This window comes from Pyrgilauda ruficollis, unplaced genomic scaffold (assembly GCF_017590135.1).
Source record: "Pyrgilauda ruficollis isolate IOZ18807 unplaced genomic scaffold, ASM1759013v1 scaffold62, whole genome shotgun sequence".
Taxonomy (NCBI): domain Eukaryota; kingdom Metazoa; phylum Chordata; class Aves; order Passeriformes; family Passeridae; genus Pyrgilauda; species Pyrgilauda ruficollis.
The window spans coordinates 2,577,176-2,602,813 of NW_024527933.1; the positions used below are offsets into that span (position 1 = coordinate 2,577,176).

At 42.4% G+C, this 25,638-nt stretch overlaps 1 protein-coding gene across 7 annotated transcripts in view; it reads right to left on the reverse strand.

Annotated features, from left to right (window-relative positions):
• DENND1A (DENN domain containing 1A) overlaps positions 1-25,638 on the reverse strand; it is a 148,920-nt gene that overhangs the window by 87,810 nt on the left and 35,472 nt on the right. For all 7 annotated transcript variants that reach the window (XM_041484011.1, XM_041484015.1, XM_041484013.1 and 4 more), the window contains exons 4-5: positions 16,871-16,920; positions 13,927-14,046 (exon numbers count right to left, since the gene is read on the reverse strand). In XM_041484011.1, the coding sequence (XP_041339945.1) occupies positions 13,927-14,046; positions 16,871-16,920 (170 nt within the window). The remainder of the gene's footprint in view (positions 1-13,926; positions 14,047-16,870; positions 16,921-25,638) is intronic.

Genomic DNA, 25,638 nt, shown 5'->3' on the forward strand with positions numbered 1-25,638 from the left:
CAGGCAACCAGGAAGGAGGATGCAATAGCAGGATACCCCAGCTGAGACTGCTGAACTCAGCAAACCCAACTTCCAGGGAGCACTCCAGGGTCTGGGAACCTTGTCAGCAAGAGCACTCCATGTTCCAGTGCAGCACCAGCAAACCCTAGTGGCAAGGCAAGGGGGGCCTTCTCAAATGATTTATGAGGATTTGCCAATTACCATAGCAACTGTTTATAAAACTAATGTTTAACATTGCCAGCTCCAACACTCCATTTACTGGTGTGCTGACACCATGAAAAAGCAGAGCCAACACTTGTGGAAGGGTACCTGTGGCACCTTTGGCTTCCTCTGGACCTTGGCTCACAATCCCTGGAGCACCAGAGCAGCTCCTGGGCCATGTACAGGCTGAGTGCACTCAGGCACAACTCTTGTTTGACATTAATGTGACTCAGTCACTAGTCTGACATCAACACATATCTGCAGCATCTCCTCCTAGACTGAGTTGCAAGCACACATAACTTTTACTCCTTCCATTCACACAGATCAGAAGTGGAATTTTTAACACGTATTTATTTATAACACATACTATATATATTTTGATAACAGCATAACCAACTGCCATCTCCCTTGCAAAACAGAACAGTCATTTCCATTTTGCAGATGGGCACACTTCTCTGTGGTGACAGGCTTACAAAATCTGTCTGTATTAGCCAGGATTGGTTTCATGGAGTTCCCAAATCTTGACCTTTTTGCTCAGCACAATAATCTACAGTGACCTAGAACACAGAACACAATCATGACCTCAGTTATTACATGAACTACAGACACATCATCACTAACTTCACTGACAAAAGTGTAAGGAAGAGGAAACTCAGGCCAAATGCATCTTCTGCCAGCACTACTCCTGCATGTGCCACTAAAACACCCAGTGCCTTGTTCATGGACTCTGAAGAACAGATAACAACAAATAATAATTCCCTTGTGCCCAGGTCCTTGGCTGTGGCAGTGATGTCACCACAGAGCCAGCAGGGTGGCACTGCAACAGCAGTGACCTGTGCCACATGGGCAGCTGCTCCTCTCCCTGTCCCCTCCACACCATCACTGCAACCAACAGCAAAACCCCAGCACAGCTGGGAGAGAGCTGAAAATCCCAAGGAAGAGTCAGCAGATTGAGAAAAGAGATTGAATTTATTATTATTATTATTATTATTATTATTATTATTATTACTACCATTTTTCATTTCCATGTATGAACCCAGTGAAGGTTCCTGGTGAAGCAGAACACATTTTCTGACTCACAGTGCCTGTCAATTCCTGCAGGACAAAGACAGGTCCTCAGCAGGAGCTCAGAAGGATCTTTGTGGAAAATCCCAACACTTGTGTTTGAAAAAATGCAAGGATGGAAAACAAATCAAAAATTACCCCAGTCTCCTGGTGATTTCTTGTCTTAGGACTTCTTGCATTTAAAGATAAAACTCTGCAATTTAAACTTAAACCCAGTATTGCTTCTTTCCATCCTCCTGCACCTGACAACTAATGATTCTCCCCCCAGCCAGCATTATTCCTAATCATGGAATCACATTCTATTTTTGGTTAGTAATGGTTCTAATGAACCAAGCCACAATGCTCTTCAGGGCTTCTATGCAAACATGATTTTAAATAGCAAAAACACAATGAAAACACCTTCTCCTTCCTTTCATGAAAAGTATTCATTTCCTTTTTTAATTCTTTCTAAATTTCACCTTAATTTTTTACAGTTAAGATGAAGTAAAATGACATTAAACTACAGATTTTTAAAACTAATCCCATTTCTCTGCTCAAGAGAGGGATGACTCTCCACATGCTATTATTTTCCTTGCAGGAATACACTATTAAATTATTTCCCCCACCTTCTTTTCCTTCTGTCACCCAGTGTTTCCAGCATCTTTACAAAACACATTTGAAAGAACCAAGGCATCTCTAGGCTCATTTGGGAATTTCCACAGGCTAAATTCTCAGTTCAGCTGTTTCTGTGTTGCAGTGTCTTCCCCACACCTCATGGGCCTCAGTGCCTCGTTATTCTCTGCTCTAGACTCAGTCTATTGACACCTTCTCACACTTAGGAGCTTCAGCACAGACACCCCAAATCTCCATAGCAACCCCTGTGCGTGTGGATGAGATCACCTTACCTTCCCCAGAGCAGCCAACAGCCTCCTTTGAACATCAGCTTTTTATTTATTTATTTGTTTGTTTGTTTCAGGTTTGCCTGCCCCAGTGTAAGTGCCCCTGCCAGCTGCACCCTTGCCTCTCCTTGCTCCCACAGCATATCTTTTCTTCCTGCATTTCCCCCAGTTTTGTAACAAACTTCCCTTTGATTACTACCCATGAGTGATCATTCCATGATTCAGTTTAAAGTTATGCAGCTTAAGCATGACTCATGTACATATTTTAGAAGTACTAAACCCCACAGAACTGGATCTCATCTTACGGAGCATCTTAATAAATAATTGTCAACAGCAAGTGCTTGCTTTGCTGACTTGCCATTGTGTATTAACAATAAAAGTCAATTAAAACATTCCCTTTCCTGTTTTTCTGCAGCGTGACCATGCCTGAGCAGTTCCAGCAGGACTCCCTTGCACAGACTCCCAGCTCCCTAAATCTCAGTGCTGAGCCCAGCCCCTCCCCAGGAGCTCCCAAAGGAGCTCAAGGCAGCTGAATGCCCCCAGAGCAACAGGGAGCCAGAAAACTGCAACAAGGAGATTTATGATGTAACAATTTTACACTTTAGGCGAGCTCAGAAGTGCCAGGGCAGCTCGATGTGCCCATTTGGAGGAGCTTCTGTTCATGCACTGCCATCTAACTGGGACATGGCAATGGGAGCTGCAGGCTGAGCAGGACAAAGCTGTCACCATTCCCTGGGCTCTTTGTGGTCACTCTAAAACCTTGGGGGAAACAGAGTCCAGTGCAGCTGCACTGTGGAATTGCTGTGAACAGAAGGAATTCAGAGGACTTCAGCATGAGTGTGTGGCACCGTGCAGCACCCACAGCCACCTCCTGGCCTCTGGCAGAGCAAGGGACAAAACAACTGCATTTTACAGTGCCAAAAACAAACCATTTTTTAATTAAAAACCGTGCCTTGGCCCTTCATTGGAAAACATTTCATCTGAAACCAATGGGTTGAGGAGCCTGGAGCACTGCAGTGAATCCCAGGGCCAGCAGCTCCACCCTCCGCTCTGTACAAGGGACTGGATGTTCACAAGCACAGCAAGGCTCAGAATGTGCAAAATTTGAAGTACCTTCTCAGTAGTCAAGCTTTCTCCTTGTAAATTACTAATCACTCTAAAATTTTAAAAAGCATATTGAATTTTAGGATAGATTATTTTGTGTTCAAGTTATTTCAGAAGTATCTTTGTGGCCTGGTCTGTTGTTGGCACTGTCTGTTTTCCCTCAGGTAGATCATTCACAATCATAAGGTGTCTCATTTCTTTTCAGAAGAGAAACCTGTAGACTTTTGGAATTTTTTAGTTTAAGACCAACACTTCAAGCATGTTTGAGAGCAAAGGACTGAAGGAGTGACAGGAAATAAAGATACATAACAAAAACATTTGTTTGCATTTACAACACACACTGACAATTATGTCTGTATGCTTTTCTTAAACCCACAGGCAAAGGATATCCCAGAAAACCCATTGGGTAAGAAGATGGGCATGCTGAAGGGCTTGGCACTTTATAGTGAGATATATGAAATGCAACAAGATATCCTTGGAGTAAAAAAAATCAACAGTTATGTTCCCTTCAACACCAACAGAAACACACTGACCAATGGCTTTACCCAGCCAGGCTAAAGTGCTCTAAATAACAAACGTGAAGAGGGTAGAGAACAGCCTTAAACTGAGAAGAGTTACAGATTTATACTGCCTCTAAATTATCTGGACTTTTAAAAATTGGTTATGAAGGAGTTAGAGCAGTTTGGTACAAAAAGCTTGACTTTAAAAAGCAGGATGCACCAGACAGCATGAGAGCCTCAAGATCCCCACCAAAGTGACAATACAGAGAGAGGATTCCAAAGGCTTAGCTTGTCAAGGAATCTCTCTTCTCAAACCACGTTTAAAAGCATACATGAAAGTGCTGGAAGAGAGAATTCTAGATGTGGCAGACAATCAGAGATCCCACTAGGTTTGAGACATCTGGCATCAGTTGAAATCCATCACATTTCATTTGGGGATCAAAGCCTGCTGTTAAGTCTATCACAGGTTGAAATAGTAGATCCTGAACAGCCTTTTCATCCCAATGCAAATTAACCCTTTTTCCTTGACCAGAGAAACAGCTCCTTTTCATTACTGACTCCAATCATACGTGCTTGTCAAGCTATGCCCTCTAGTACTAAGTTTCAGCTGAAATTTCAGTAGCATTATGAACTTTTTATTATAAATCAAAAGTGCTCCCTCCCAGTCACCAAGCCCCGTGCTCTGGCACGTGCTGCAGTGAGCTCCAAAGCCACTCTGGGACAGAGTTTGTGGCACCATCTGTAACGCGGATTATTCCTGAGGGAAGAAAAATGTTGCATACAGGTAATGCCTTATAAAATAAGGGCCTTGTTACCCTTGTAAAACCATGGCTCAGGCCTGCTACTTGGGCTAGGTAGAAGAGGACTATGGGACAGTGACTCAGCTGAATTAGAGGCAGAAAAACGAGTTCTATACCCATTACGTGTTCATTTCCTGGTGTATGGTGGTTGGTTGAATTATGATTTAAAACTATGCAACTGATAAAGGCCTAACTGCTTAAAAAGGCCAGGTTTTTGCACCTGCCTGGGGACTCTGCATCACTTTGCCTCATACAGGAAAATTTTACACACCTGTGTTCGAGAGCCCCACTGCACAGCAGCCAGCTGTGCTCGGCTGCTAAAGGGATTTGCCACATATTGAAAAGTCAAAGCTGAGCATCATTTGCCACATATTGAAAAGTCAAAGCATCAGGTGTGCACTTGTGATACCTGTGTGTGAGTTCTGAGACACAACAGTGAGTCCTTGCATTTTGGCAAATGAGCTACAGAGGACACTGGGGTAGGGAATGAGGGTATTTCAGTAACAGAGCAGAAATCAATTACATGTACCTCTCTTCTGCATTCCCCAAACCACTTGTGCTCCCCACTGGCAAGAAACAAAGTTAAGTGAAGCAAGAGGTTTTACAGTTCCCTTCACAGGGAGGGAGCTTCATCACAGGGAAGAAATATTCACATGCTCAGAGGGAGTACACACAGCTCCTAATAATAAGCAAAGTTGGTAGGAAGTCGTAAAAGTTAAACCACAAGCAGAGCTGAAAGAGCCAAGTGAAAAATTCATGATTATGTCAGTGCTGTGGTACTTGCAACTGATAATTTGAGAATGCAAGGAACTGGGCTAGGCATGTAAAAATCACCTTACTTACAGCAAACAAGCACTTGCAGAGCAAGATGTCAATAGGAAGGCTACAAAGATCAAGTCAGAGTCTGATATTTGAGTGCAGATTGTTTATGACCACCCTGTACAATGGCTTAGGATTCACAGCAAACATTCAGATGTAAAAATAAGCACATAAAATTATATTACTTGATCTTCACCTGCAGAAATATCACTGATGAACCTATCCACAGAATTCCTGAAAATGTATGACACATTAATTAACTGAAAAGTCTTTCTGGCCCGTTTCCTGACCAGCAAGCCAAATTTTTATTTATGAGACTTCTTGTCGTTACATCAGCTTAAGCAAACGATTAAACCAGGAAACTGCCCACAATCATTTTATTCTCTGAATATCCAAACACTAATAAATTCTAAAACACACTGAGGACAGTTAGTGTGGAGGAAGATCTGTCCCTTATCAAGCATGTTCATAAACAGCCAGGGTTACAAATGAGGGGCTTTATTTGTGCTCCCTGCATAGCCCAGGGAACTCTGGCTCTAGGAAGCCACACAAAGCCTCTGCCATGATTACAGTGCCTGGATCACGCTCCTATTGGAACAACATGCACAAGTTACTCAAGCAGCCTTTCTCTGCAGTTCCACCTCTGGATCAGCCCCAGCGTCTCCAATTACCTCTGCATAACCCGAGGGCTCTGCCACAGCTCCAGTTCTGAAGGAGGAAGCTGCCATGTAATCTCTTTGGGAATGTTGTACACATCTGTCAGCAGGGACAGGATGCTCTCGCTCCTGACAGATGCATTTGTAAGCCTTCAGACAGCAACCCAAAAGTGATCCATTTGTGGAAGAGAGGATCTATCCATCTTGTACTTTAACTACTTCCTCGCTGCCTTTTTGATGCCAGGGAGGGGGTTTTCCCCAAGGTGATGCACTAATTCAGTTTGTATTAGCTCTAAGATGAAGTTTCCAAGCCAGTCAGCCAGGGCCAAAGGTAATAAAAAGTGACATGATTTAATTACTTCTGTTACAGTTGTTCAGCAACGAAAAAAGGCGCAACATGAAGGCCTAATTAATTAAGTAAAATTGGTTTCTGGTCAGAAGGCAAGACCAGTGAAGCAGCTGGACTGAATGCAGTACTATCAGCTTTATCCAATTCCACCAGTAGCAATACACTAACACTTGACATTTTTGTTGTGATCCTTCTCACTGATCTTTTACAAAAGTGGTTTGACTTGCAGTCAAGATTAAAGCTTCAATAAAATCTGCAATAAACTTTGTATGACACAGCTTCACTATTCTTCACATTTACTAAAAGTCAAATCAGTATTCCCTGAATTAGCAATGTAGAGGGAAGAGGAGAAGCTTGCAGGACTGCTTGAATGTGTGGAACTGTGCAAATAAGTTCACAGGTCTTCTTCAAGAATACAGAGTTTAAAGACACAGAGGACTAGAAGTGCTTGTGATCACTGTAATGGAAGCAATAATTCTGCTTGTCCAGAACTGGGAGAGCTGACAAACGGCCCAGCTCTGGAAGCAGCTCCCTCTGGAAAGCACGGCTGCAGGTGGGAGCTCAGAACATCCCTGACAGTGCAAGGCCCCAAACCTATTGCTGTATGTCCTGGAGCATTTCCATACTCACATTCTTGCCCTGCCTGCCCCAGGGTCCCTCTCTCCCGCTGGCCCAGGGCCCCACGGCAGGCTTTGGCCCTAGCAGTGTGTGCAGGGGAGCGTGAGGAAGCTGAGGCTGTGGGAGCTGCACCCCCAGCTCAGGACCAACAGACAGCACGGAAAAGCAAGAATGGAACACGCTCCCAGTTTAACTGGATGCACATTTCTCTGTTGGGAGCTGCACCCCCAGCTCAGGATCAACAGACAGCAAGGAAAAGCAAGAATGAACACGCTCCCAGTTTAACTGGATGCACATTTCTCTGGGACAGAGCTGGAACTCGAGAGCTCCAAGGCAGCACTGTGGAAGGAACCCCTGCGGCGGCGCCCATCGGTGCAGGTTCTAGAGTGAGATTTGGAAGCATTTGCACAATTACACTGCTCATAATTCAAACTCTGTTTTGTGTCTGTCGTTATAGGTCATTGTTGGCCAGATGGAAAATATTAAGGAAAAAGCATTGCAACTAAATCAATGGGCTGCAGAGTGCTGCCAAAAGGCCCCAGGCTAACTACAAGCAGATTTGCAGGCAGGCTCTGCTCCGGCACAAGGCGGGATCTGGCACATCCTCTGCCCTGCCTAACAGCAGGAGGGCACGGGGCCAGCTGAGAGCAGCTACTGTGCCAAACAGACTGTGCAGGCCTTGCTGCTTGAATGCTTCCACAGAAAGGCAGAATCCATGGGCTCCCTGTAAACAACTCCCTGTACTTCTGGCTGCTACTAACTCACAAGTGGGATAACTTCATCCCGCTACAACATTAATGCAAGCACGCAGTCAGCCTCGGTACCAGAATCAGCGTGGAAATAAATAAGCAGCAGTGTTAAAGGATAACACTTCAGCTTTCAACTAAGAATAATGATGTGTATATGCATACACAGTGAAACACAAAATCAGCATCTTTACTCCAATGCCAAGCACAGTATGGGCATTCTTTGCAACCCATGATTTATAAGCAGGGAGAGACTCAAGTTTGACTATTGAAAATCTGACTTTCAATATTTATTTCCAATATCAGTACTTCCCAGGTCATATTATTTTTTTGTACAGCTTATGGCTGCTCTTACCAACGAGCAGTCTGGTTTATCTAGATGTTCAATGGGAAAAAACATCTTCCTAATACAACCCAAATAACCTCTTATGAACTCAGCATCTGAGTGCAGCCAGCCATGCCTGCAGATAAAACTTCAAACTCACTAGACGGACATAAATAAATTCTGTTTCTAGTGGACAGTAGGAGAAAAAGATTATAGAAACAGAGGGGAGCTTCTGGTTCAACCATCATCACCAGCTGATCACACAGAGTAAAGCTTCTGTAGCAAAGACTTCAAATCCCCTACTCCAGCCATAAGCCATTATTAGCTTATTTAAATTACCATTATCTTATTTAAAAATACTTGAGCAAGAGTAGATACTAGGCCTTACAGCCTTTCTGGAAGAAGTTTCTAGAGTCTACAAAATGGTTAATGGCAGAGATGAAAATGGAGGACAACAAATGAGCAGATGTAATACAAAATTCTATTCTTCTTTTCCTGGAACAGTAGTTTCAAACAGCTCATCTCTATCTTGTAAAACTTGTAAGGACAATAATGGAAAATCCACAGGAAGTTTGGAAAAGCTATACTGGAGACAGCGTATCAGGAAGAAGAAACACAGAGCAGATAGCTAAATTTAATTGATGTCAAGCTCCCTCTTCACTAGGTTCATCACTTTTCCATATATATTCTGACAAGCAACTGAAAATAAGAGCCAGTGTCTGTTTAAGCGAATCAACGGGGGTAAAAACCCTAAACTTTTGAGATGTAAACTGTTTTATAAACATGTCAAGTTAAGGCAGAATGCCTGCAGCACCCGGAGCCCCTCCGGCCCTGCACACGCCCTCGGGGCGTTCGCACATTTTCTGAGCCACTTCAGCTCAATTTCCTGTCACCCAGCTCAGAAAGTTGCCCTGGCTTGCTACAGTTACAGCTTGTAAGAAACTCCAGTTTCTGTGAAAGAAGGTCAGGCTGCAGCTCCGAGTCCTGCCTGCCCTCTCCTCCGCTCTCTGAAAGGCCCGTGCAAAGGAACTGAGGCATCTCTGCTCTCCAGCTCTCACTGACAGACAGTGCAAGTGCTGAAGCCACTGATAAAAAAATAATAATGAAAAAAAATCTATGAAGGCATCAGAGGCTCAACAGCAACATTTTCATTAGGTACAATTCTGTTGCAGTTTTGAATCAGAGATCCAATTGCCCATGATTTATACATGTATTTTGTGGCCTTTGCCATGTCTAACAGAAGCAGTTTGCCATTTGCTTTCATCTCCCAAGCATTTTAAGTAGAACAGGGATTCCAGGGTCGATACACCTCAAGGACCAAACAGACTGTCCAAAAAGTGTTCCAAGCATTTCCAGCCATTACCAAACATCTTCTGCAAGGCTTCAAAGAATCATATAGTTATGGAAGCAAAACATTGATTTTGGCCAAATCAATGAAACGGGAAAATTCTAGAAAACAACAGGACAATTACTATAAAACAATCCCCATCACAAACACTGCATCTCCTCCCACAGAGCAGGTACAGGCAGAGCTGTGGGGATGGGTTTTTTCCCTCCCGAGCAGGACTGTGGGCTCTGGGGCAGGACTGTCCCCAGCAGTCCCTGGGGCTGGATTGTCCCCAGCAGTCCCCGGGGGCTGGATTGTCCCCAGCAGGGCTGTGGGGCTGGATTGTCCCCAGCAGTCCCTGGGGCTGGATTGTCCCCAGCAGGTCCCAGGGGCTGGATTGTCCCCAGCAGTCCCTGGGGCTGGATTGTCCCCAGCAGTCCCTGGGGCTGGATTGTCCCCAGCAGTCCCTGGGGCTGGATTGTCCCCAGCAGTCCCTGTGGCTGTGGGCCTGCCCGGGGCTCTGGGCAGGGCAGGGCAGGGCAGTGCAGCCCCCGGCGCTGTCTGTCTGTCTGTCTGTCTGTCCCATGGCTCAGGGCCCTGCCAGTTGGCACGCCCGGGCCAGGAAGCTGTCAGTTCCAATCAGGGCCCGGCCCTGCAGCTCTATTAAAGAAGTCTTGCTGGTTAAGGGGCGGCCACTGTTTCCAAAGCATGGGAAGAAAGAAAAAAAAAAAAAAGGAAAAAAAAGGGCTCTGCTTTCCTTAGATTTGAGCTGGCAACTTTCACTGACTGGAGTTTTCAAGGAGCTATGAATGAGCCTAACAAAGGAGTTCTGTGGCCAGTTTCTGGCTGAAATCCATGTCAACAGTTTTTAAGGTCACAGGTCACACTAACTAACATTTATTCCCAGCAGACCCCGCTCTAAACACAAGCTGTAAGTAGTACAAATTTGGAATTTTTCTGTAATCCCTTGAGATATTCCTGATCCTTCCACATGTTTCTGCTCAATTAAAAACAATTCTCACTTTGCACCACAAGAGAGGCCCCTGCTCAGAAATCTTATTCTGTCCTAAGAATAAATGGACAAAGACTGCAATCAAAGGGAAGGAAAGGGGGGAGGAGAGGAACTCACAACAAATCACACCAAAAACCTCAAATAACTCCATACAGAATCACATTCAGTTAGTTACATTTTCTGCCATCTGTCACAAACTATTATGGATTCATTTCTTTTTATCTTAGAAAAAGAGTGGTGCAGAGCTCAGCTATTTTGGCCGAGAGGGATTTCCACACAAATGTTTCTGCATTTCACTTCAAAAGAATGATTTTAGTTTGCGTACAAAACCTGAATAACCCAAGAAAACTTCAAATTCAGTAAAACTGAAATCACAGTTGCAAACATGGGACCTTTGCAAACCAGTAACTTTGCCCAGAAAGTTTGTGAACCAAAGCAAAATCACACAAACTTGGGTTTTCTTTTGTTTTCTTTTTAAATAAAAGACCAGAGCTGTTCACTTAATCCAGAACTATCTACACTGTTCTCTCTCAAAAGCCTATGTGAAATCTGATGTGAAATTAGAGAGAAACAATAAAAATTCAGCCTCTTAATGTATAGCAATTAGGATTTATCCCATTGCAGCTGAAATTCTTAAGTAAAGTCTTAGAAAGAAAAGATATTTGGGTGTGAAATTCCCAAATCAGAACACAGAATTTGATGACTGGACATCAGCTCTTACTTGATTGTAAAGAAAATAATTCAAAAGCCCATTTTAAGACTTGTACCATGTTTTAATGGAAAAGGCAGTCTGGAATTCCAATTTCCTTGGGAGATGTGGGTGTGTGCTATGAGAAATCACCTCGGCTCAGGTGAGTTCTCCCAAATCCTCTAGGGCAGAGTCTGCTCCTCACCTGGGCTCACCCCGAACCCAGTGGGGTCTGTCCCTCACCTGTCCCTCACCCCGAACCCCCCGGGCCTGTCCCCGCCGGGCCGTCCCTGCGCTCCCGCGCGCCCTCTGCTGGCGCCGCCGCCGCAGCGCAGCCGCTCGGGGTCACCCCGGGCGGGCCCCGCGGCTCCAGCGGAGCCACAACCCCCGGCAGGGAAGAGGAACCCGGAGAAGAGAGGCAGGTTCGACACTGAACCGAGTGGCTCCGCATTGAAAACACCACAGAACACCCGGAAAAGCAGGTTTCGAAGTTATCAGAGAGTTCATCAATCTGTGTGAGCTACTACAGCAGGAAAAACCCGGTGGCAACTACCTCAAAAGCAGGTTTCTAAGCAGTACTGGTTAAAACAGTCCAACAGTTCCCTGCCAAATGGAATTGCCTCTCTGCTGGCCACAGGATAACCCCACTGCTGCTGAACTCCCAGAGGCGCCTCGCTGTGCTCTGCATCCACAGGGAAAAGCCTCTGGGTCACTTCAAAGCTCAAGTCCAGACCCTGACTTAGAGTACTTTGCTTCCAGAACATTGCAGAAATTTTTTCAAGCACTCTCTGAGTGAAAAGAATTTTTTTTCCCTGCTGTTTCTCTTCAATAACTGATCTAAACATGTGATGATTTTCCACCTCCAAACCATTTTACCATGGCCAGACCCATAAAATCCCTGCTAAGCCTGTGAATATCATCTCTAGTAATAAACACCATCACTTAGTTCTTACACTGTTGCTGAGCATAGCAAGGAATACCTGAAGCTTGCTGCCATCCAATCTGTAATTTAAAAGCAATTAAACAAACGTTCTTTTCATCCCCATTTGCTTTTACTTATCGTTCTCACATTTTTCAGCATGTTTTCCCCCACCCATTTACCATGCACCATCCTTTAGTACATAAAGGACACTGAGAAGATTCACATCAATAATGGGAGCTGCAGTCCTGGGAACAGAGGAAGTGATTTCATGTATTGCTGATTTACACTCTTTATTATCCTCTAAAACTTGCATGAACTTGCATTAATGATGAGCTTTCTTCTTCCCATCAGTGCACAGAAGAAGCAACAGGAAGGAAGTGAAGAGTCCCAATTCATCCACCGTGGTTGGGTTTTTTTGGTTATGAGTTGAAGCAGAAGGCATTTAACTACAACAGAACTCCTCCATTTCTTCTTGGCACTCACTCAACATAAGGGAGCTGACAGCAAAGAACCAGGAGGGATCAAGAAGGGACCCACACTATTCCTCATTCAGATTTTCTTTTTAAAACTGTGTTTCTCCTTTAATTTGACACTGATCAGGCAAAGTTACCCTCTGTAAGCAGACACTGCCCACGTGACACTGAGGGAATTGGCACCCGACTGCACAGGGGAGCAGCTCAGTGGGAAGAGCTGGGAAACACCTTCCTGCCTGCAGGATCCAGTCCCTGCTGCTGGACTGCCAGAGCTAATAATAGCTGAAGTGTCTGCTACAGCACAGACAGAATGGAAGAAGATACTGAGCAAACACCTGTCACTCTGCCTCCCACTCAATTAATTAGGAATTTGGGTAGATCTCACAATTTCTCCATAAATTAAGCTCCCATTCCATGGCATTGCTGTGTGCAGCCCCCTGCAAGGAGAGGTGACCTTGTATTTTGCCATGTCCCCCCTGGAATGCTTCAGAGGGGCACATCCAGACACACCCAGGGTCCCACTCTCACATGGGACAGAGAGAAGTTCCTCTGTCCTCACCCTGGTTGTGTCCTGTGCAAAGCCAGCCAGGGATGGCCCTGACAGATGTGTCCAGCTGCTCACAGAGCAGTGCCTTCATTTGGGAGGCTGCAGCCCCAGCTGTGCTGTCACCTGCTGGCTTTACCTGGGCTACTGTTCCTCAACTTCCAATTCCTCATGAACACACAAAAAGCAGAAAGTAGAAGACAGGCAATGCTTAAATGTGTTTAAAACAAGACAGACCATTTGCCATTTCATTTAAGATGAAAATCTTAAATCCATGGAAGCTCTTAATGGAACTAAAATATTGGGAGACATCAAAATTGATTTTACTGGCATAATTTCTGGACTGTATTCCAACATGGCTGTGGGAGGTTATCAGAAACTACTCTGATAGAGCCTCTTGGCCCATTTTCTGTGAAATGCATAGTTCCAACTTCCACTGACAGTCTTTATTATGCCAAGCTTCACAAAACCCTCAATAGGACAGAGGAAAGCTCACACGTACAAACTCTGGGGCTGTGGAGAGCATCAGTGACATCCTCTCAGTTACCAACAGATGTTTTGTTAATAAAACTTGCATGTACAAATGTCCACAAAATGTCTTAACAAGATCAGTTGTGACAGCTAAAGATAACAGCTGCCATCATGCTATGTCATATCAAATTACTGCAAAGAGACTTTTTTTCCACGTTGTTAACTCCAGAACGTTGACTACAAACAAATACAGTTATCTACAGAGGAACTCCAAGTGCAAGGGATTTTGCACCACTTGTGCAGAAGAACAGTGACTTTGAGGACCAGATAGGGAAATAATTCTGAGCAGCTGGAAATGGTAATTGCAGTGTAACTGCAAAGTCAAGCACTGCTCCTGCAGTCAGCCAGAAGCCAAACCACAGACCTACCTTAAGATACAGAAGCAGCTCTTGGCCCCCGAAGATAAGCGACAGAAGCCAAACCTCTGCTTGCTGTCAATGTCTGTGAGCACAAAGGTGAAGTTCTGCCCAACTTGGTTAATGGCATGGCTGGAAACAGAGAGCAGGAGAGAAAAATTACTGCTGAGCTAACTCTGTGTCAAGTATCACATCCAAGTCATTGAACCTATAACATTTCCTCTTTCAGCAGAGTTTTTTTGAGAAATCAGCTAAAAAGTATGCACCCTCCAGAAGCTTAAATATGCTTGATGAGGGAGGAGTGGGGGATTTGTGGTTTATTTTTCCCATTTTTTAAGTGTGGGAGGATACTAATAATGACTTTATCTTTAAAATAAAATGGTTCTGATTATCAACCAGCAACCAATCCCATGTTCTCTCATATAACCCAAATACTTCTAATTATAGGAAATTAAGACTTATTTCAGGTCATGTTCTAGGGTTTTTTTAGGTTTTCTGAGAACTGAGAAATCTGACTTGCACTGACATGTAGCTTTACAAGTCACTCCTACCAACTGCAACAAATACCCTGGTAAATTCAAAGCCATTTAACTCACAGTCACAGGCCTTAAAATATTCTCCTCTAAGACACCACATACAAAAAACCAATTTTTGTAGGAGAGTACACACTCAGTGCCTAGAGGAAACAAAGGAAAAACAGACTTGCAGAAATAAAAGCCGGATCCAAATGGGAAAGATGTCACTGTCCAGCTTAGAAAGAAGAATCCTTCAGTGGATTCCAAAGAGGGAAGGGAAAACATGCTGTGATGAAGATGAACAAAAAGACAGATATTTAAAGCATTCCAATAGTCTGAGAATTAGCCAGTATGAGTACTATCAACCTCCTGAAATCTAAATGTCAGCAGAGCAACTACTTCCATAAACCACACTGAGCTGCTGGGGATACCCAAAAATCCCTCACTGCTGGTGTGTTTTATCTGTAAAGCTTGGATGTAATGTTACTATGGTGATTTTAGTAGGGTGTTTTAAAAGGGGATTATATGCTTAATTTTAACAAGGTTGAGAGCAGAGCGTGTGTGAGAAATAGCATTAGAACTGACAATTAAAATTATGGAACAGGGGGAAAAACCACGTTTCATTAGCAGCAGGGAGAAGCTTGTTTATTAAACAACTCAGACAAGCTGTGAGTTCCTCCAGAGCAAACCTAGAGAGTCCTGCATTCATGTGACCTGGAGAAACCAGACTTGCTGACAGGTCCTGCTCCAGTTTGGTGCCAGTTTTTCACAGGGAAGGATAAACTTTCCCACATAAAAAGTGTTCTTCCTAAGATTTTAGTACCAACCCTTCAGATTCAGAGCTCTTCTTTCAAATGGGCAGAAGGTCTATTTAGAGCCTCACAGGATGGAAGCAGCATCAGTTTCATCTCTAAGGGGGCAGACACAAGTTATGGCTGGAGGGAAGGGGAGAGGAGTGATTTCCATAAAATCCCCCCCAGCACCTACACCTGACTAACACAATCCTGGCAGGGAGCAGGACCAAGGAGCAGCTCTGCACTCCTGCAGCTGGAGAAGAGCCTCTGCCTCATTCCACCACCACAGCAGCAAAAAACTCCTGGGCCATTGCCTGAAGGAATGGCCAAGCAGTCCCTGGGGTTCTGACCAGTGGCCACAACACAAGAACAGAATCAATGTAAAAAGAATGGAGTGTCTGTGCCCCTGGGAGCCAGGACCTCCAGTGCCACCACTGCCTGTTTTTACAGCCACAAGAGAAGGAGCACAAGCACCTCCTTCAGCTGCCACAGCCTTAGCCTGGGGTGTGCTCTGCCTCCTGCAGGGTGAGAAGTCCACTCTCCATCTGAAATTATTAAGAGTGTTCTGGGTGACAATGTCTCCTTTTCGTTCAAACTGGCTGGCTTGCTGTCTTTCAGTGACAGTCTGTGATATTCAGACAAACAAGTGGATCCAGAAATGGGAATCACTTTTCATTATGTTCTCATTTGCACCCCATATGGGTATTCAGTGTTCTATCTTTCAAAATGTTATATTGCTGAGGAAAACCAAAAACAACAAAACAAACAAAACCCCTAGGTACAATAAATCTACACACAGAAAGCATAACTATTTCTAGTAGAAACAAATACATGAGAAAAATGTATGAGTATTTGCCTGCTTCCACCCCTTAGGAAATGAAAAGGATGAGCAGTAAAACAGGGATTCCAAATTCTAAAATGAGAAAAAGACTTGCAGCAGTTTAATCACAGTAAAGGTCAGTTCCCTCAACCCAAACCATTCTGTGTCTCAGCTGATGAAGACAAGTCATTCTGACCAATTAAGTGATGCTCAGAGATGAGGTGAGCACTGGTGCAGTCTTCCAAAATTTCAATTGTTGTTCTTTTCAAGAAACCATCAAGAATACATCACAGTAAATGCAAAACTAAAAAGAGTTCTACAGTTTCCTAAATTACAGGAAGTAAATATTCTCAGATCTTCTCACATTCACTTTACAATTTCTCCCCCAAAATCAGAAGTCACCTTAAGTAGCTGTCAAGTAAAACAGCAGCGTTCCAGCAATGTCAAGAGGCCTTCAAATGTAAAGCATTTCATTAATTGTTCCACCCACATTTTGGCAATTAAGAAATAAAATGCACAAGCAGACAAAGCTTCGGTATTAATATGCATATTTGATAATTCCTACCCAAGCATTTTCCATCCAAGCATTGTGCAAAAAGTGCCCTCAGAGTACTCCCACCGAACAACTCCAACTTTTAAAATTTCTTTTTGTTTCATGGTGCCCATAAAAACCCCAGGAAAAAGTAATTCTGAGACTATAATTTGCACTCAGGTGCTTTAAGTCCCAGTCACTCAGACAGAACACTATGAACGGTATGGCTTTTATTTTCTACAGGGGTTTTATTGACAAGCTTATTTTCTTGTAAAGCTTGAAAAGCTAACAATACCTGTCCACATAGAAGGGGAAACAAAACTTGGTCAGAGTCTGTAGAACTTCCTGTAGAGAGAGAGAGAGAGAAAAAAAAAAGATAATTTATACATCTATGGGGACCAATAAATCTAATATTAACCACATCACACAATTTCACAAGTTTGCCCTGAAGAAATAAAAGACAGATGAAGAAATATGGGCTTTATCAATTACATGGAAGTAGTACCAGGCAGTCAATCATGTGAAATAATAAACATGATCAAACTTCATTAAAAATGAAAAATTAATCAAGATTCACACATGGGCAGGCAGCAGGAGCCATCCAGCAATTCTCCAAAGAGGAGGAGGAGGTTGGGTTGTTGAGTGTTAACACCTCTCTGGGGACAGTCCCTACCCTGACCATATGGATCGGAGTGAATAACACCAAACCACATGGGCCTGGCCTGGCAGGACCACTTCTGCTGGCACAGCTTTTGACTGTTACCTAGGAACAGAGGTCTGGGGATTAGAGAATGCTTCCCAACACCAGCAAGATAAATAACAAAAGATGAAGCCAATAGGTCTCATAGCAGGAATGTTTAATGTTGCCTACTGCTATTAGAAAGGAAATCTCGGAGTTAGAAGACTGATTAAAATAATGTGTATTAAAATTGATGTGGATTGTTTAACCTACAAACCATCTTCTAGAAGTTGCAAAGCAGCACCACAAACAGAAAAGCATTTAAGCACGAGAGCAAAGAAAAGGATGAATATGAAAAGTGAAAACATGATCAGCAGATAAATTAAAAATTTTCAACTTTACAACATTAAACAAATACAGTTACTAAAGAGGCAAAACCAGCAACATGTTAGTCCCAAAATAGTTGTGTTCATAGACAAAGCAATTCATTAGATCTTCAAAATTTGAATTCTGTAACCCACAAGACACCACAAAGTTCTCTCAGTTTACAGATCTTTCCTACAGCCAATTCATTGCTCATTCTCCTTCACACTTCAATATTTCAGGTCCTGGAGTGTAAATTCCATTTCTGCTTTCAGAGCTCTGAACAAACCCTCAGATAAAATCAACACTTTTCCGACCAATAGCAATAAATTATCATCAATAACTAAATAGATGCTCCTTGCTTCATTTATTTCTAAGCCAAATGCCATCATTCCCAAATAAACTCCATCAATCTAATAACCTCTCCAGTGAAGCACAAAACATATTGACTCCCTTGCAGGAACATGTTCCTCCTGCATAATTCAAACAAGCACAGCCCATCCTGAGCCGTGGTTTCAGGCTCAACTGCTCACACTCTTCTTTGGAGGTTTCTTGACAACTAAAATGTGGCAAGTTCTGAGGATTTCAGGCAAAAACAGATATGGAAACTTTGACTTCTTGACAGTTTATTGATAGATTATTTAACAACCTCCTGTTTTTAAAGAACAAGAAAGGATCTACTGAAGAATGCCATGTAGAGCAAAGACGTCTCCTTTGAATTGCAGCAGGAAACTTGGAAAGGAGCTATGTAGATTGCAGAGTAAACTCTGCAGAAATCTCTATTTTGATACAAAATAATGCCTTGATAGTAAAGGTCTCATTAATATGATCGGGCTCCTGCTGGTGCAGAATCTCACTGACTTTCACAAGCTGAACAACTCCAATTGCTCAGGCACAAAAACTGCATCTGGACACATTTTTAACTACTGCACAGTGGTCCTTTGCCACAACTGAGCTCTCACAGTGCAAAATGCCAGCAAACAAACAAAACCCACAAAAGAATTCTAAAATTGTGAAATTATTATATCAGGAGAACAAAGTGCCTGTAACTTTATTGGCCCTATCAATACACATTGATTTTTAGAAACAAAATCATATAGATACACAACATTCTGAAATAAAATAGTGTTAGAAGACAAAGCCATTAGTCACCTCAAAATGGCAGAATATATTCTCTCCATTATTTTGATGACTTGAATAATTCCTGTAACTGCAAGTAAAACCATTCACACAATAAAACATTCAGCATCTCATCAGCATTGTGTCACTGGAGAAGTGCATTACTCAGAACTTCCTCTGCACTTATTCCTTGATATTTACAGCTCCTAAATGCAGCAAAGGAAATGTTCATGTAAACAGGCCATATATTGGCTCTGTACTGCTCTAAACTGCCTTCTCTTTTAGAGAAGGATTTTACAGTGATATTATTATCTGACTTTTGCAATGTCATTCAATATAATTTGCTATTCATTATACACCAATTCTTATCTGCCTCAATTCACAACCAAAAAAACTGAGATTAGCACAGGTTAACTGCAGACTTATTTTTCAATGGTAACTAATAAAATAAATACCATATGTAGAATTAGTTTTTAATTAGGAAAACTGCTGATCTTTTGCATGTAAGAAAACAGTTACTGAAGAACTATCCCATTTTTGCTCAAGTTGCAAGCTTGTTACTCTAAATATAATGCTACTTTTTTTTAAAATTCTTTAAATACTCCTCAGTTTGAAAGATAAGCAATACCTACATCATTTATATGCAACATTCTACCCAACCTCTATAGGTTATTACTTATGACCTAGAAAATCCTTCATTTCTTTATGATTTCAGACAAAACAAAACAAAACCTACAATTGCTCCATGTCAACATCTTGTCTTTTTTTTTTTTTTTTTTTTTTTTAACTCAACATGAAGCACAGATAAAATATCAATAGTCTGTTTTCTTGTTTTATTCCCTTATGGCTATTTTCCTAAAGAAAAACCTGCATAAATGCCTGTAAAGCAGGAGCCCCTAAAAAGAAGACCAGAACCCCCCAGCAATCCAGGACAGGCGGCTGATCAACGCGAATTACCCGGGAGCTGCCGCGGGGTCTCCAGGGGACCACACGCCAGTTTTCTGGATCAATCCCCAAGTTTATATTTTCACAAATCTTTTTACATGCAGTTTGATTTTTAACATTTTAATGAGCAAAAAGTGCATCTCCAGCAGCCAGTCACCAGAGCTAAAGTGCAGGGCATGAACCGTGTCCCGGGGGATGCGGCGCAGCCGCGGCACCGGGGGCTGCAGCACAGGCACCACCTGGCTCCCCGTCCCAAGGTTCCAACTCTTTTCATAATCAAAACACTGCTGACATTATAAACCCCACATGGGTTTTCTAAAATCCTTCCCAATCAATAAAGCCAGTACATAACTTATCGGAGACAACACAGAGCTCATTGATTAAGTTTGGTTTCAGTAGCAAAGTTTTCAAAATAAATGAGGCAGGAACACCGCGCTCAGCCCTTTTGTGCCACAGCCACCTCGGAAGGTGAGGCAGGCTCTGCAAGGCTTTCCTACACAGGCAGGACAGACTTGGAAAGCCAGGCTGGGAATACACACAATACACACCGGGCTCGTGTCCCAAACCATCTCTCTGTTGCAACCAAACAGTAAAGAAAGCTCAACAATGCTGAAAAAAATGTGCACATTCACTTGTGAATTTAATATGCAAGCTGTAGCTGAAGTCTTTTTTATTTTTAAACCCTTCACCGTATGCTCCCACTTCCAAACCAACAGAGCAACTTCAGATTCTCTTAAATACAGTGGGCTGCTTCACTTCTGCTCAAATGAACATCACTAACAAATATCCCACGTGCAGGTGCAATTAAATAAAACTGCACTCAGAAATGAAGTGCAATTGACTGGGCTAGAGAAGGGGCTGCTGCAAAGTATCTGCTCCTAGAAAGATGCACGAGACACCAGAGATGCAAAAGGGAACAAGAAGTATAGGGAGAAGTGGGACAAAAAAGAAATCAGAATAGCAGGAGATCTGTGGAAAATGCTGAATAATTAAGGTATGATACTTCCATAGGAATGGGAGTCAGAGCAGGGGAACAACACACCACACAAACCAACAGGCTGGAAACCTGTATTGGAAAACCTAGGAAAACCTAGATGAAATTGGAAGGACCACCCAGAGGAGAGACTGGAGCTTCAGCTGTGGATCCTGGGGAGGTGGAAAGGAAGGACCCCAAAACCCCACAGGTACTTGTTACAGAGAACAGAGCATGGCCAGTGAGAGGAGTTTTCCATGGAGAAGAGATGACTCCATTATGAAAAAGGGGGATTGCTGTTTCATTTCCTTGCCCTTACACCTGAGGCAAAGTACAGCTGAGGCTGCTGCAAACAAAACACTACACAGAGAGGATGGAAACTTTTCACCTTGCCCAGTTTGAAAAGCCATCCGAACCCAGCAAACCCATGAAACGCTCCCTCTGCCATGGAGGGACACCCAGAGACTTCCAAGAACATCAACAGACTGAGGAAGGATGGAGGAGAAACTGGACAACAAGGGGGGCCCAGAAGAGAAATGCAGCCAGCCTGAAGGGCTCAGGGTGTGTGAGCACAGGGAACAGCAACAACCACGGGTGACTTCATCGCTCCTCAGAAGCAGCATCAAATTTAAACACTACAGAAATGTTAATATTGCATAAAAAGTGCTAAGAGATTAACTGAAGCAAAATATTATCCAATTAAACTAGGGTTGTCCATTAATGTCTCCTATACCCACAGAATTGTAAACTGCTGTTATGTTTAATTCAACTATTTGGATAATTTTAAGCTAACGATTAATTAAATGATCCACTGCAAGGGAATAACAGGTTTAAGAATTCAAAAAAGCAAACAATAACCTTAAACCCAAAATTTCTCTAAGTTCTAAAGGTTTTTCTAGTTTTGAGAAAACTGGTACAACACAGATTCTTTTTAAAAAATCATTGCTTGTTTAAAATATTTATGCCACATTTCATATTGCATTGATTTTGCTATAAAATCTTTTTATTCCTTATATCCTTACTGAGCATTATTGAATTTTGTAATGTACTAAATATTGTAAGAAATTATTTTCATCAGGTCTTTAAAAGAATGGTCTGTGCCAAAAAAAAATCTGGACATAATTTGCTTAATAGAATGACTCTAAATTGCCTGAATTTAGTTTTATCTCTACTTTTCTAATTCTACTGGTATTCAAATACAACTTTATAGCACTAGATTATCCATTTGTTCTGTGTTCCAGAAATCCACCAGCTTTTTCAGAGCAATTCTAAAGCTTGAATTAGGGGAGGGTTTTTCTCCCAGAGTCGCCTGTCCCTGTCTGAGGGTCAGCAGAGGAACAGGGCCACACAAAATAACATCATTTCATTGAAGGCAACTGACTGTTCTCAGGAAAACACTGTTTTAAACAAACAAACAAAAAAACCCCAACACGCATATCCACAATCCTGGAAACAGGAAGAGCAGGAGATAAATAACATTTCCTAAGCATATTGAGGCCTGCTAGCATTTAAATATTTTAAACGTACAAAATACGTGCACAGATGGGCAACTTTTCTCCTTGCATTACTAAAAACATATTTCAAGACAAAGCTCAAAATCCCTGAATTTTTTAAACCTAATTGTGACTCTGTTTCTTAGAATTCACACCCCAAGGCCAAAGCTTTCCTGCCACCAGTCCTTCAAATGTGATTTGGACATTACACGGGAGGAGGCTCCAAGCCTCCCCGAGGTCTCGCTCCTTTTCCAACACGCGCAGAACCAGCAGATAATGGGGCTGTGCTCAATTCCGGGCTCTGCTCGGCTCCTCCTGGGACACAGGCCTAGCAGATGTGATAAAAACTGTGTCAGAGAAGTAGCTCTAGTTTTTGCCTTAATGACAACTTCAACCTCTCAACTCATAGAACAAAAGAACAGGAACGACTATTACTTTTCTCCAGTAGAAAAAAAATCTGAAAGTAAAGCTGAACTAAATATTTAAGCAGTTTTTCAAAGAGATCTCCTCAACAAATGTCTTTAAAACCCCTTCAGTAGAAGCAGAGATTTAGTTTCATTCTAAGAGAAATAGATTTTAGCTAAAAAAAAAAATCTACAGCTACTGTTGTACTGTTGAATAATTGTTCCAGTCTTAAATCACAAATAATTGAAAAATTATACTAACAGGCATAAAAAAATCAGGTCCAATTATGTGCATAAACAGTGATCAATTGGTAAAGGTAAGAAGTGTCAATAGCAGAGAGCTGGAACACTGATTCAATTAAATGTATTTTAAACATTTAATTACTAAAACCGAGGAGTATTTTCACTTGCAGATTTAGCAGAAATGAGGTGAGAACTATTAGCTGTGAAAAGATAATCACATCCTGCTCAGCCCCTCAGTCAGTTGCACAGGTACACTGCACCAAAACCAAAGCTTTAAATCTATCCTTGGGTTAGCATTTGTTAAATATTATAATTCTGGCTTAAGATGAGTGGCCTTTTCAGCCTTCGACTCCATCGCTCTATTCAGCTCCGAGCACATACCCACTTAATCAGCAATCATTGTTCTCTGAGGCAGGACTTTGTTGTCAAGACAAGCACTGAAACCTTTAAAATATTTCAGAACTGGCATAAGAAAAAAGTGATCTTTGTCAAACAAGGACAAATTTATGCAAATCTTTTATAAACATTCACAAACATTTATTTAGCTTTTGAAATGTTGGCCTCATTTGAGAGCATGAAAATGAGGGGGAAGTAGGAAGATGCAAAGGACAGCTTAGAGGCTGGCACACTACATAAATATTCAGAAGGAAGATTATAGGATTCATGTTAGGCTGTCTTAGGTTTCTCCAAAGTCCACATAGAATACCAAAGAACAAAACTAACGAGAAGTAGAGCAGATGTTAGACAATGCACCAGCCCTCTTTTCCACACTCACTTGGCTATACTTCGATGCTTTCATTTTTTCTTTCAATATGGTCAGGTCATTCAAGGATTCTCCTATAGACTCTGTATTGTGGCTACAGCGCTATAAGCTGGACCTCTGTCAGCTTTCCAAAAGTTCCTGATGAAAAGGCATTATGCAAATTGTACCTCTCTTACTCTCTTTTCAGGAAAAAAAGCCTCCAGTATGCAGTCATTGGAGTATTGGAAGTCCCAGCCTTCATTTCTGTATGGTTGTGTTTGCCTTAGGGCCATGCTGCTTGTTTTGACAGTGGATCCCCCCAGATAGTTGGGATTAGTCGAGCTTGTTTAGATAAACTTGAAATCAAGGCCTTCTCTAGGTAGACAGCTAGATGTAGCTACTGAGTTTCCAGCTGCCTTCTGCTTTCATCCCAAAACAACTGCAGATTCACAGCAGAGATCACAGCCACAGGCTATGTCACATACATAAGTACGAAATTAAAGGCTGCTAAAAGAAGCCTTTGTAAGTCTTAGTGCTAAAATAAGGAATCTGTACTGCATAGTTTAAACAAATTATTGAAGAAGCACCAATAAAGGTCTGCAGCAGAGAGTTAACAAGACGTGTGTGAAAGAAATGCTCTGTTTACATAACTGGGCAGGATCAGGCTTTGCTAATCACCACTGCCCCATGCACTGTGTAGCCTCTCCAAAATACAAGGCAAGGAAATTCTTGGAAGCACTGTCTGCTACAGCACCCGAAAAAGAGCTCTGTTCATCAAATACAAACTTTACCATCACAGCAGACTACTGTGGCAGCACTGTTCCACTTAGATTTTCAGTCATATACACAAGCAGATTTGATCTTTGCTATAGTCAGATAATGCAAGCCACAGGAATTCATTCTCACAAATACAGTATGTTAAAAGAGAATGGCCAGAGCTCCAAACTGAAATTAAAACCTAAAATCAAAACCTGCCCATGTAACTACGTTACACCTTTATAAACCTGCAGTGTAGTTGAGTCCCAACAGGAGATTCATTTTTCACAAGGTAGGAAAAAAACCACAAACAGTTCTGACTTTTTTAAAGATTGTAATCTCTTCTAGCTGGGTGCAAATTTTCATATACACTTCTGCAACATCCAGGCACAACAGATGGGAAACTGAATTAAAGGAAAAATTAATCCCTAGGATGTTATCAAGAAACAACCAGCAAACAAACAAAAAAAAAAAAGAGAAAAAACAAACAAACAACTTAGTTCAACAAATAGTAAATATCATTAAAAATCAACTCCCATCTCTTGCTCAAGAAAAAGGATGTGCAGAAACTTGCAGTGTTGGAACACTTTAAAGCCAAGAGCAGAATTTTGTGTCTAAGAGGACAAGGTAAGGATTCACCAACCCCTGCCTCTGTGTACAGGAGGTCTCTAGAATCACATTTCTGCCATTTCCACATTAGAGAAATTCTACCATCTCCCACTGCAAAACGAAGTAATTTCACTGAAAAGGTCTTTTATGGAAACTCAAAGCATTAAAAACTGTGAGAGATGAACATTAGACTTCAATTTCTTCCTGCACTGGTTACCAAAGAGAACCCTGAATTCCCTTTGTCATTTCGTACCATAATTCCCCATCAGTGACAGCCTCAGCAGAAATAAGCGACAGACTGGGAATCCAAACCAACAACTGAGCAAACAGCTAATTCCTGACAAGCACTGAGGAAACCAGTCCCACCAGTACCAGTGGACTTGGAAGAAAACAGAACACTTTGAGAGTTGTTACCTGAAAATGAAATCTGACTGCTAAGGATGCAGCTGTCACAGCACTGTCAAGCACCAGCAGCTGCTACAAGCCCTGGATTCTCCTTCTCACAGGTGTCCAGATGCTGTGCCCAAGATGCTCCTCTCTGCTGAGGAACATGTTTGAAGCTGTTTAAAACCTCCCTCACCCAGGTAGTATCTGCCTGTTGCAGGGAGGAAGTGTAACAAAACTGAACAATCATCCCAAAGGGGGCAACAGCTGACCAACTTTGAAACTTCCCAAGGCCCTGTTTCTCAGGCTCGTGTTCCCATCACACCGGTTTGAGAATTCCCTGAAGAACAAAG